Source organism: Centruroides sculpturatus, unplaced genomic scaffold (genome assembly GCF_000671375.1).
Source record: "Centruroides sculpturatus isolate CEXI.00-Female unplaced genomic scaffold, Cexi_2.0 scaffold6, whole genome shotgun sequence".
Taxonomy (NCBI): domain Eukaryota; kingdom Metazoa; phylum Arthropoda; class Arachnida; order Scorpiones; family Buthidae; genus Centruroides; species Centruroides sculpturatus.
Window position 1 is genome coordinate 656389 of NW_019384869.1, and position 13085 is coordinate 669473.

Below are 13085 nucleotides of genomic sequence, written 5' to 3' on the forward strand. Positions count from 1 at the left end.
TTTAGTGTATCGATGTATTCTGTAATGTGTGTGTTGTGATGTTCATGTTTTGTGTGTGTTTTGATTTTCTTGAAAATGTTTTTGAGTTGTTTCTTTAATTTGGGTGTTATGTTGTTTTTAGTGTATTGTGTCAGCCTGCCTAATTGCTGTCTAATGTCATTTATTTGTGTTTCTGTTCTTCTCTGCCAGACAGGCTTGTGATAGAATTGTATTTTGTGTGTATCTGTCTGCAATTGTATTTTCAGTCTATGGTGAGTCACTACTGTGACTGCCCCAGCATAAACTAATGTACGAATGTTTGAGAATGTAGAAATGAAATGGATGTAGTATGGTAGTAAGTGAGTGTTTACATAATTTAGTGTTTTTCCTACTATCTTTGACGTGTTGATTTTTGGTATTCATGATCTTTGTGTGGTATCTGTACCTGTATATTCAGGGATTATTATTATTAAGATATCTGGTTTTTTTCTTTTCCCGATAAAAAGAGATTATGGAAATGTATAGTATTTTTTTGGTCTGGATCTCTTCAGTTGTTTTGGTGTATAATTATAGTATAATTATTTAAATTAAAATTGTTATAATACCTTTTTATTATTAACAAAATAAAATAAATTTTTTACATTTTCTGTAAATATCACAAATAATAAAACAGTATAAAGTGTAATCTCTGGATTTGTTAAAAATTATTTTATTTATTTGATATTTTTACAATAATTATTTTTATTTGAAATTAACAAATTAAATTTAGATATTTTTCTTTATTTTTATTATTGTTTGTAACATTTTAAATTTGTATTTTATAAATTTAATACAATGAAGTTTATAGAGAAATATATTGTAATGTTAAAATTTAAATCTTTAATTAATTGAAGAATTTTGCTCTATATTTTATTAAAACTTTATAATATATAATAATTTTTTCTATCAAATTTATAAAGCATATTTTAGTTCATCCATCAGAAGCTCTCTACTCTTGTCTTCTTGAAGATTATTTACATGCTTTTTTGCCAGTTGGAGATAATGTGACCTTTCCATTTTCATTTACTCCTACATTACAACATAAATTTCCCCTTTCACAATATTCAGGGTATGTCAGCACTTTTTTAATTAAATAATGAATTTTAAAAATATACATTTAATTATATTAAAAAATGTTTAAAAATAAAATCATATTTCTATCATTAATATAAATAATTTCTAATAATAATTATATTTAAGATCAAATATTACTCTTTTATTTCTTGTTTATACTTCATTTAACTAACCAGTTGTTGAAAATATCAATTTTTATACAGTTATTTTCATTTGAACAGTAATACACTAGTATATGTTTCATATTCTTAAAACACCTGGGATATTTATTATTTTCAATCACTGCAAGTCTTTGTTCTGGTCCCACATCTGACTTTAATTTTGCACCTGTAATATATTCTGTATTTGTTTCCAGTATATTAAACACAATATTTCTTTTTGCTTTATTTGCATATATATTTAACAAAAAAGACAGCATACTTTGTAAATATTAACAGTTTATTTTATTATATTATTTATTTATTTTTTAGATCTGTTTAAAGCAAAAGCATATATCAATTTTTTTTAAAATTAAAATACATGCATATTTTGATATACAGTATATATTTCAGAAAAGTTTAATACATGATGATACTTTATATTTTTGTTACCAGCTCTAGTGTATAATTTATAAAAGATAATGAATATAAAATGTACTGTATATTACATTGATTATTGTATGGTATTGAAACTTTTTTACTTTTTGTAGAAAGGGATTCAGCACATCAGGCATTCCCCACAGTCATCATTCTTCTTCACCTCCTTATCATCATTCTCTTCTGAAACAGAGTCCAACATTATTAAAAATAACAACTTCACCAAGTTCATCTAAACCAAACCCTGGAACTGCTGTGGACAGTGAACATTTTGAAATTTGGAGATCAGAAACATTAGTTTTAGTACTAACTGAATTTTGGTTGAATCATGGTTCAGTTGAATCTTACAGAAGTTGTTTCAGTCCAAATTTGGTAAGTATTATTGAGTATTTATTAAATATCTAATGCAATTGTTTATTTTTATTTGTTGAAAAACACAAAAAATGAGAATAATACTGAAGCACATTATCAGCATACTAATATATTAGAAATTTTTGTTAATTTTAATTAATTTAAATTTTAAAATATGATTATTTTGTGCAATAGTTTAATTCTGTGTACAGTTGCTGTTAAATATCAGTTAACTTTTTTAATCTTAAACTGTTTTAGTAGCCTTTTGCTTAGGAATAATAAGAATCATGTTTTTGATTGTTTTCAAAAAAAAAAAGTAAGTTAAATGTTATAAAGAATAATGTTTTACATGTTAAAGATAAAGTGATACATTGAATAAATAATCAGCATTGTCTTTATTTTTAATTTTGTTTATAATTTATATACAATTTTCTGCATTATTTGCATAAAATAACCTGATATATTTGTAAATTGAAGAAAGAACAAGTCTTATTATTTTAATTAAAGAATATTTTTAATATGAAAAAAATCAAGAAAAAGTTGTTTCATATTATATAAACCACTTCTTTATATTGTGATTATTACATACTAAATAATTTGGTCAAAAGTGAAGCTATCACAGTTCTTTACTGACTAATAACACATCATGATGCCACTAGCAATATCATCAAGATAAACTAGCAACATAACTTTTTGTATTACTTAACATACTGTAAGTAACTTTAAACATGGATGAAATTATGATTTTTTTACATATGAGCTGTTTACAGGCTACATTGATTAATTCCATTAGTATATATTTGGAATTATTATTATTATATTTTTTATACAACCAATTTTATGTAATGACTAAGGCAACCTACAATTGCTTTATTTTTAAAAAATATAAATTTTTGTATTTCACTTTGACAGAAATTTTCTGCTTTGTTTTGCCTAATATATTCTTTTTTTAAATTACACTTGCTTTCAGCACACAATTTTATTTGCATTTTTATTAATTTATCTGATTCTCAATACTAATTTTACTGTATCTCTCCATCTGAGTCCAATAGATCAGCCAAGTTGAACAGGAAGTGAATATGAATGTCCAAATTTTCCTCAGTAAATGATCTCTTTGGTGTGAGAAGATGGCTTAAGGTAGAAAAAATTCTTCTCCTCTCAAAAAGCAGGAACTGACAGAATTTTTAATGCCAGCTGATTCAAAATCGTCATTTCCCTGATAAATCACTTCTATAAATTTATTATATCATTGCACACTGCTCTGTTTTCATTGTTGATCAAAGCATTGAAGTATGTTATCTCTTTTATCTCTTCCTTTGGTACTTTTTTCTTGGAGAATTTGCATAATTGAGAAGGTATGCTGTGCATTGCTTGGTTATGATTTGGATCTGTGACTTCCAAGCTCTTTCCAGAACTGTCATGCTGAATTTGCCATGTAGATAAAGTTGGAACTTTAAACACATACTGAGTGATACCAACAGTTCCTGAATACCTTAGAATTCACTAAATATCACTTCCTACAACAGTGGATTTGGATCCAGGCTATGATTCCATTTTCTTGATTAAGGTCCATGAGGCTTCAGCTTGGTTTGCAACTGCGTGTAGCCGCTTTTTAAGTTGGAAATGATCAAGTAACTCGCTGAACCCTTGCAATGCAGCTCCTTTCATAGTCTGATTTTTTCTAATCCATGTCACTAGTGTCCCACCTCTTACAGTAGTACAAAACTGCATTTAGCCATGTCTTCCATTGAGTATAACTGGTACAGGTGGAAGTCCTAAAGAATGGTCCTTAGCAGATAGAGCTATCTGCAAAAAATTTCTTCTGTTTGCTGCCTTCACTAGAGCTGTCTTTATCTCAGAGATGAAATGGTTCAGGATGCTGTACTTAGTGCACACCTCTTCTGCAACTAAATGTGTAATGTGTGCTCAGCATGTCATGTAGAACAATCTTGTTTACATATACAGAGTGTTATAAATCCAAATCTGCCAAAAATCCAATAAAAGTATCTAACTCAATATCAAAAGTTCAAGAGATGCAAACACTTCTTTGACAATGATATGACTGTTATACTTCTCTACAATCTGCAATCACACTAGACAGGGTGGTTCATAGGTTCAAGACACACAACCAATGTATTTACAACTTTCACATCAACCAATTCATCTAGTATCAGCAGAACATCAGCACTTTGACACATTTGTGCATTACTGTCTAAATCTTTTTTTCCATCTTTAGGAAGAATCCTGGTCAAGGTGCTTTCATAGGCAAGTTTTTACTCAGAGATAGTTTTAAATTATACTTCATCCACTTTCAAACCCTTCATGATGGAAAATGTACAAGAGTATTTTTGCAGAACAGAATATGGAAACCATGTTTTGCCATCTTGAAGGTTTACTAGTAAACAGCAAGTTTCTTTGATTGCTGCTACTACTCTTGCCCTTGCAATTTTTACACTTACAATATGTGTATTCAGAGTGGACTTTTTGTAGCTGACCATAGTATTGAAGTACTCACAGAGCAAATTTCAAACTCCACCACAAACCCTTCATCAGAAAATTCACATAATTGAAGAGCTGCTGTAACCGGTATCTTGGCATTATCTTAAGATACAATGAAATACACTTAGAAATTTGGTTTATTCAAATCTTCTACAGCAATATATCAGATATAACTAATAGTTACCAGATGTTAGGGATATGGGAGCTATATTGCCAACTGTTTGAAATGAAAAGTCACTTTTTTGCTACCAAAATTTTAAAAGGTTGCTAGTTTATTTTGTTACTTAATTGAGCAAATAAAAAATACCAAATTATCCAAAGTAAAAATTTAAAAATAAACAAATATTTTATTTAACAAAAACAATAAATTTCTATTTAACATTAAATACAAAAAACACTGCAATTTTTCTGAAAGGAAATGATTACATTTTTATAAGGTATGAAGATGAAGTTTTTAATATTTAAAAATGATACCATCAGAGGGCGCACAAAAGTAATGTAAGCTTAATAGAAAAAATAATTTAGATGTTGAAGTGGAAGACATTGCTGAATTAGTGGATTATGCCAATGGAGAGCTAACAAATGAAGATTTAATAGAGTTAGAAGTGATGCAGTATTTGGAAGAGGAAGAAGACGAAAGAACTGAAGAAGTGAAAAAGAAATTCACGGTACATGGGTTAGCTGGTGTGTTCTCCAAAATTAACGTGACTTTGTTGGAACTTGAGGCTATGGATCCTAATACTGAATGTTTTAACATAAAGTTGAACATGGGATGAGTGAACTTTTGAAGTGCTATAGAGAAATTTATCAAGAAAAAAAGAGTACAATGCAAAGCACCCTTACGAGTTTCTTATCGACTGTTACATCCAAGACCTCCGCCCTTGAAGGTACAACTTTTATTTCATTGTTATCATCTCCTTTACCTGGGAAAAAAATCTCTATAGATCCAGATAACCAAATAAACAAATGATAATATGTACATATGCATGTCTTTTTATGAATGAATTTGAAGTTTGTTACATAATTTTTATAATTTTACAACGATCCTATGCTCCAAGTTCCTCACTTATTGACCAATTCACTTAATGATGTAGTCATAGGAACGAAACTCGGTCATAAAGTGAAGAGTACCTGTATTGTATTTTCATATGGATATATAAAAGTGAGGAAAAAGTCTCTATTTTTGGCATATTTGGACATAGGTGTCACTACAGCCTACACTGCTACAGCCTTCAAAAAACTTATCTTGCCAACAAGTTGTTATGGTTGTCAATAAGTTCAGAGAGACAAAGTGTGGGAGTTTGGGCTGCAAGGAAAAATATAGCAACTGTGACAAAGTTCCTTAATTCTGCTTTATCCTGGTTTTATTCAAAAATTTCTGCTTTATTCTTCTTTATTGCTTAATTACTTTTGTNTGTTCATGTTTTGTGTGTGTTTTGATTTTCTTGAAAATGTTTTTGAGTTGTTTCTTTAATTTGGGTGTTATGTTGTTTTTAGTGTATTGTGTCAGCCTGCCTAATTGCTGTCTAATGTCATTTATTTGTGTTTCTGTTCTTCTCTGCCAGACAGGCTTGTGATAGAATTGTATTTTGTGTGTATCTGTCTGCAATTGTATTTTCAGTCTATGGTGAGTCACTACTGTGACTGCCCCAGCATAAACTAATGTACGAATGTTTGAGAATGTAGAAATGAAATGGATGTAGTATGGTAGTAAGTGAGTGTTTACATAATTTAGTGTTTTTCCTACTATCTTTGACGTGTTGATTTTTGGTATTCATGATCTTTGTGTGGTATCTGTACCTGTATATTCAGGGATTATTATTATTAAGATATCTGGTTTTTTTCTTTTCCCGATAAAAAGAGATTATGGAAATGTATAGTATTTTTTTGGTCTGGATCTCTTCAGTTGTTTTGGTGTATAATTATAGTATAATTATTTAAATTAAAATTGTTATAATACCTTTTTATTATTAACAAAATAAAATAAATTTTTTACATTTTCTGTAAATATCACAAATAATAAAACAGTATAAAGTGTAATCTCTGGATTTGTTAAAAATTATTTTATTTATTTGATATTTTTACAATAATTATTTTTATTTGAAATTAACAAATTAAATTTAGATATTTTTCTTTATTTTTATTATTGTTTGTAACATTTTAAATTTGTATTTTATAAATTTAATACAATGAAGTTTATAGAGAAATATATTGTAATGTTAAAATTTAAATCTTTAATTAATTGAAGAATTTTGCTCTATATTTTATTAAAACTTTATAATATATAATAATTTTTTCTATCAAATTTATAAAGCATATTTTAGTTCATCCATCAGAAGCTCTCTACTCTTGTCTTCTTGAAGATTATTTACATGCTTTTTTGCCAGTTGGAGATAATGTGACCTTTCCATTTTCATTTACTCCTACATTACAACATAAATTTCCCCTTTCACAATATTCAGGGTATGTCAGCACTTTTTTAATTAAATAATGAATTTTAAAAATATACATTTAATTATATTAAAAAATGTTTAAAAATAAAATCATATTTCTATCATTAATATAAATAATTTCTAATAATAATTATATTTAAGATCAAATATTACTCTTTTATTTCTTGTTTATACTTCATTTAACTAACCAGTTGTTGAAAATATCAATTTTTATACAGTTATTTTCATTTGAACAGTAATACACTAGTATATGTTTCATATTCTTAAAACACCTGGGATATTTATTATTTTCAATCACTGCAAGTCTTTGTTCTGGTCCCACATCTGACTTTAATTTTGCACCTGTAATATATTCTGTATTTGTTTCCAGTATATTAAACACAATATTTCTTTTTGCTTTATTTGCATATATATTTAACAAAAAAGACAGCATACTTTGTAAATATTAACAATTTATTTTATTATATTATTTATTTATTTTTTAGATCTGTTTAAAGCAAAAGCATATATCAATTTTTTTTAAAATTAAAATACATGCATATTTTGATATACAGTATATATTTCAGAAAAGTTTAATACATGATGATACTTTATATTTTTGTTACCAGCTCTAGTGTATAATTTATAAAAGATAATGAATATAAAATGTACTGTATATTACATTGATTATTGTATGGTATTGAAACTTTTTTACTTTTTGTAGAAAGGGATTCAGCACATCAGGCATTCCCCACAGTCATCATTCTTCTTCACCTCCTTATCATCATTCTCTTCTGAAACAGAGTCCAACATTATTAAAAATAACAACTTCACCAAGTTCATCTAAACCAAACCCTGGAACTGCTGTGGACAGTGAACATTTTGAAATTTGGAGATCAGAAACATTAGTTTTAGTACTAACTGAATTTTGGTTGAATCATGGTTCAGTTGAATCTTACAGAAGTTGTTTCAGTCCAAATTTGGTAAGTATTATTGAGTATTTATTAAATATCTAATGCAATTGTTTATTTTTATTTGTTGAAAAACACAAAAAATGAGAATAATACTGAAGCACATTATCAGCATACTAATATATTAGAAATTTTTGTTAATTTTAATTAATTTAAATTTTAAAATATGATTATTTTGTGCAATAGTTTAATTCTGTGTACAGTTGCTGTTAAATATCAGTTAACTTTTTTAATCTTAAACTGTTTTAGTAGCCTTTTGCTTAGGAATAATAAGAATCATGTTTTTGATTGTTTTCAAAAAAAAAAAGTAAGTTAAATGTTATAAAGAATAATGTTTTACATGTTAAAGATAAAGTGATACATTGAATAAATAATCAGCATTGTCTTTATTTTTAATTTTGTTTATAATTTATATACAATTTTCTGCATTATTTGCATAAAATAACCTGATATATTTGTAAATTGAAGAAAGAACAAGTCTTATTATTTTAATTAAAGAATATTTTTAATATGAAAAAAATCAAGAAAAAGTTGTTTCATATTATATAAACCACTTCTTTATATTGTGATTATTACATACTAAATAATTTGGTCAAAAGTGAAGCTATCACAGTTCTTTACTGACTAATAACACATCATGATGCCACTAGCAATATCATCAAGATAAACTAGCAACATAACTTTTTGTATTACTTAACATACTGTAAGTAACTTTAAACATGGATGAAATTATGATTTTTTTACATATGAGCTGTTTACAGGCTACATTGATTAATTCCATTAGTATATATTTGGAATTATTATTATTATATTTTTTATACAACCAATTTTATGTAATGACTAAGGCAACCTACAATTGCTTTATTTTTAAAAAATATAAATTTTTGTATTTCACTTTGACAGAAATTTTCTGCTTTGTTTTGCCTAATATATTCTTTTTTTAAATTACACTTGCTTTCAGCACACAATTTTATTTGCATTTTTATTAATTTATCTGATTCTCAATACTAATTTTACTGTATCTCTCCATCTGAGTCCAATAGATCAGCCAAGTTGAACAGGAAGTGAATATGAATGTCCAAATTTTCCTCAGTAAATGATCTCTTTGGTGTGAGAAGATGGCTTAAGGTAGAAAAAATTCTTCTCCTCTCAAAAAGCAGGAACTGACAGAATTTTTAATGCCAGCTGATTCAAAATCGTCATTTCCCTGATAAATCACTTCTATAAATTTATTATATCATTGCACACTGCTCTGTTTTCATTGTTGATCAAAGCATTGAAGTATGTTATCTCTTTTATCTCTTCCTTTGGTACTTTTTTCTTGGAGAATTTGCATAATTGAGAAGGTATGCTGTGCATTGCTTGGTTATGATTTGGATCTGTGACTTCCAAGCTCTTTCCAGAACTGTCATGCTGAATTTGCCATGTAGATAAAGTTGGAACTTTAAACACATACTGAGTGATACCAACAGTTCCTGAATACCTTAGAATTCACTAAATATCACTTCCTACAACAGTGGATTTGGATCCAGGCTATGATTCCATTTTCTTGATTAAGGTCCATGAGGCTTCAGCTTGGTTTGCAACTGCGTGTAGCCGCTTTTTAAGTTGGAAATGATCAAGTAACTCGCTGAACCCTTGCAATGCAGCTCCTTTCATAGTCTGATTTTTTCTAATCCATGTCACTAGTGTCCCACCTCTTACAGTAGTACAAAACTGCATTTAGCCATGTCTTCCATTGAGTATAACTGGTACAGGTGGAAGTCCTAAAGAATGGTCCTTAGCAGATAGAGCTATCTGCAAAAAATTTCTTCTGTTTGCTGCCTTCACTAGAGCTGTCTTTATCTCAGAGATGAAATGGTTCAGGATGCTGTACTTAGTGCACACCTCTTCTGCAACTAAATGTGTAATGTGTGCTCAGCATGTCATGTAGAACAATCTTGTTTACATATACAGAGTGTTATAAATCCAAATCTGCCAAAAATCCAATAAAAGTATCTAACTCAATATCAAAAGTTCAAGAGATGCAAACACTTCTTTGACAATGATATGACTGTTATACTTCTCTACAATCTGCAATCACACTAGACAGGGTGGTTCATAGGTTCAAGACACACAACCAATGTATTTACAACTTTCACATCAACCAATTCATCTAGTATCAGCAGAACATCAGCACTTTGACACATTTGTGCATTACTGTCTAAATCTTTTTTTCCATCTTTAGGAAGAATCCTGGTCAAGGTGCTTTCATAGGCAAGTTTTTACTCAGAGATAGTTTTAAATTATACTTCATCCACTTTCAAACCCTTCATGATGGAAAATGTACAAGAGTATTTTTGCAGAACAGAATATGGAAACCATGTTTTGCCATCTTGAAGGTTTACTAGTAAACAGCAAGTTTCTTTGATTGCTGCTACTACTCTTGCCCTTGCAATTTTTACACTTACAATATGTGTATTCAGAGTGGACTTTTTGTAGCTGACCATAGTATTGAAGTACTCACAGAGCAAATTTCAAACTCCACCACAAACCCTTCATCAGAAAATTCACATAATTGAAGAGCTGCTGTAACCGGTATCTTGGCATTATCTTAAGATACAATGAAATACACTTAGAAATTTGGTTTATTCAAATCTTCTACAGCAATATATCAGATATAACTAATAGTTACCAGATGTTAGGGATATGGGAGCTATATTGCCAACTGTTTGAAATGAAAAGTCACTTTTTTGCTACCAAAATTTTAAAAGGTTGCTAGTTTATTTTGTTACTTAATTGAGCAAATAAAAAATACCAAATTATCCAAAGTAAAAATTTAAAAATAAACAAATATTTTATTTAACAAAAACAATAAATTTCTATTTAACATTAAATACAAAAAACACTGCAATTTTTCTGAAAGGAAATGATTACATTTTTATAAGGTATGAAGATGAAGTTTTTAATATTTAAAAATGATACCATCAGAGGGCGCACAAAAGTAATGTAAGCTTAATAGAAAAAATAATTTAGATGTTGAAGTGGAAGACATTGCTGAATTAGTGGATTATGCCAATGGAGAGCTAACAAATGAAGATTTAATAGAGTTAGAAGTGATGCAGTATTTGGAAGAGGAAGAAGACGAAAGAACTGAAGAAGTGAAAAAGAAATTCACGGTACATGGGTTAGCTGGTGTGTTCTCCAAAATTAACGTGACTTTGTTGGAACTTGAGGCTATGGATCCTAATACTGAATGTTTTAACATAAAGTTGAACATGGGATGAGTGAACTTTTGAAGTGCTATAGAGAAATTTATCAAGAAAAAAAGAGTACAATGCAAAGCACCCTTACGAGTTTCTTATCGACTGTTACATCCAAGACCTCCGCCCTTGAAGGTACAACTTTTATTTCATTGTTATCATCTCCTTTACCTGGGAAAAAAATCTCTATAGATCCAGATAACCAAATAAACAAATGATAATATGTACATATGCATGTCTTTTTATGAATGAATTTGAAGTTTGTTACATAATTTTTATAATTTTACAACGATCCTATGCTCCAAGTTCCTCACTTATTGACCAATTCACTTAATGATGTAGTCATAGGAACGAAACTCGGTCATAAAGTGAAGAGTACCTGTATTGTATTTTCATATGGATATATAAAAGTGAGGAAAAAGTCTCTATTTTTGGCATATTTGGACATAGGTGTCACTACAGCCTACACTGCTACAGCCTTCAAAAAACTTATCTTGCCAACAAGTTGTTATGGTTGTCAATAAGTTCAGAGAGACAAAGTGTGGGAGTTTGGGCTGCAAGGAAAAATATAGCAACTGTGACAAAGTTCCTTAATTCTGCTTTATCCTGGTTTTATTCAAAAATTTCTGCTTTATTCTTCTTTATTGCTTAATTACTTTTGTATAATAACTGGAAATAGTATGGTACGCACTCATTTCATGGTTTCAGCAACCCATGGTCAGATTCAAATATTGCTTTATCTGTTTTAGGGTTGCCTTAGTAATGGCACAAAAATACATTCTACAATGTTTATTTAAATTTTAAAAAATAATGTATATCAATTTCTCTACTTTTTGTTTTGAGGATTTAATCAGTTTGGCAAGTGAGCAGCTCATATAAAGTTAGCTGCAGTATGTTAAATGAGTGATATTTATATTAAAATAAAATTTTTTAAAAAATTATAATACTACTGTTAAATGCTTAATACATTTTATAACACTAATGTTAATATATGTTATTAATGGCTATTTATATACATATTATTTTATGGATTTTTATATATATTAAATTCTTATTTTTATTTTATATACATTGCAAATGAAAAATAATTTTTACAGTTATATATTTAATATATTTACTATGAGAAAAACACAATTATATTTAATAATTGAGAATAAAAATAATTATTGCATTTTCAGTTATTAAAAAATTTAAAAATAAACTTTTACTTTTATTAAATACTTTTTAAAATTTGTATGTAATATTCTTAAATGTTTAAAGTTTGAAATAATTATCAATGTATCTTATTTTTTATTCACTAAATTCTATTGGCTGAAATAATTACATTTGAAATATATAATAATTTTTGATAGATGACTGATTCAGTATCTTGGTCGGCAGATACAACTACTCCTGTTTCATCATTATTTGTTGTAAGTTAAGTTTATATTATTTCAAAAATATTAATATATATATAGTTAAACAAATTTATAAATTAAAAATATTTTCTGTTTTACTTCATATATATATATATACTAGCAGGTGGGCCCGGCATTGCTCGGGCAAAAGTAACAATAACTAAGATAAAGATTATTACATTACAGTCAACCTTACCTGTTTTCACAGAATGCAAGAATTGGGTTCCCTTGTTTCCAGACTAATTAGAGAATTTTTAGATGGTTCTAAAAATATGTTCGATTTCCCGCAAAAACGAAAAAAACTGCAAATGCGTCTGGCATGTCGCTTTCTCTTAACAATTCCATTGTTACGTAACATTTCCATTGTTGACACTTCCGTTGTTACTTAAAACTTTTATTGTTACTTTGAACTTCCATTGTTACTTAACACTTCCATTGTTGATGGAAGTGTTAAGCTTTAATCCTGTCCCTCTCCCCCGTGGGGAGGAATTTCGAAAAATCCCTTCTTAGTGTGCGTTCTCCTAAC

The 13085-nt window shown here is 28.3% G+C and overlaps 1 protein-coding gene across 1 annotated transcript in view; it reads left to right on the forward strand.

Moving 5' to 3' along the window:
• LOC111630840 (sphingomyelin phosphodiesterase 4-like) overlaps positions 1–13085 on the forward strand; it is a 66877-nt gene that overhangs the window by 17752 nt on the left and 36040 nt on the right. The window contains exons 5-10 of the mRNA XM_023375004.1: positions 909–1087; positions 1781–2043; positions 5043–5185; positions 6802–6980; positions 7674–7932; positions 12515–12574. Coding sequence (XP_023230772.1) covers positions 909–1087; positions 1781–2043; positions 5043–5185; positions 6802–6980; positions 7674–7932; positions 12515–12574 — 1083 coding nt within the window. The remainder of the gene's footprint in view (positions 1–908; positions 1088–1780; positions 2044–5042; positions 5186–6801; positions 6981–7673; positions 7933–12514; positions 12575–13085) is intronic.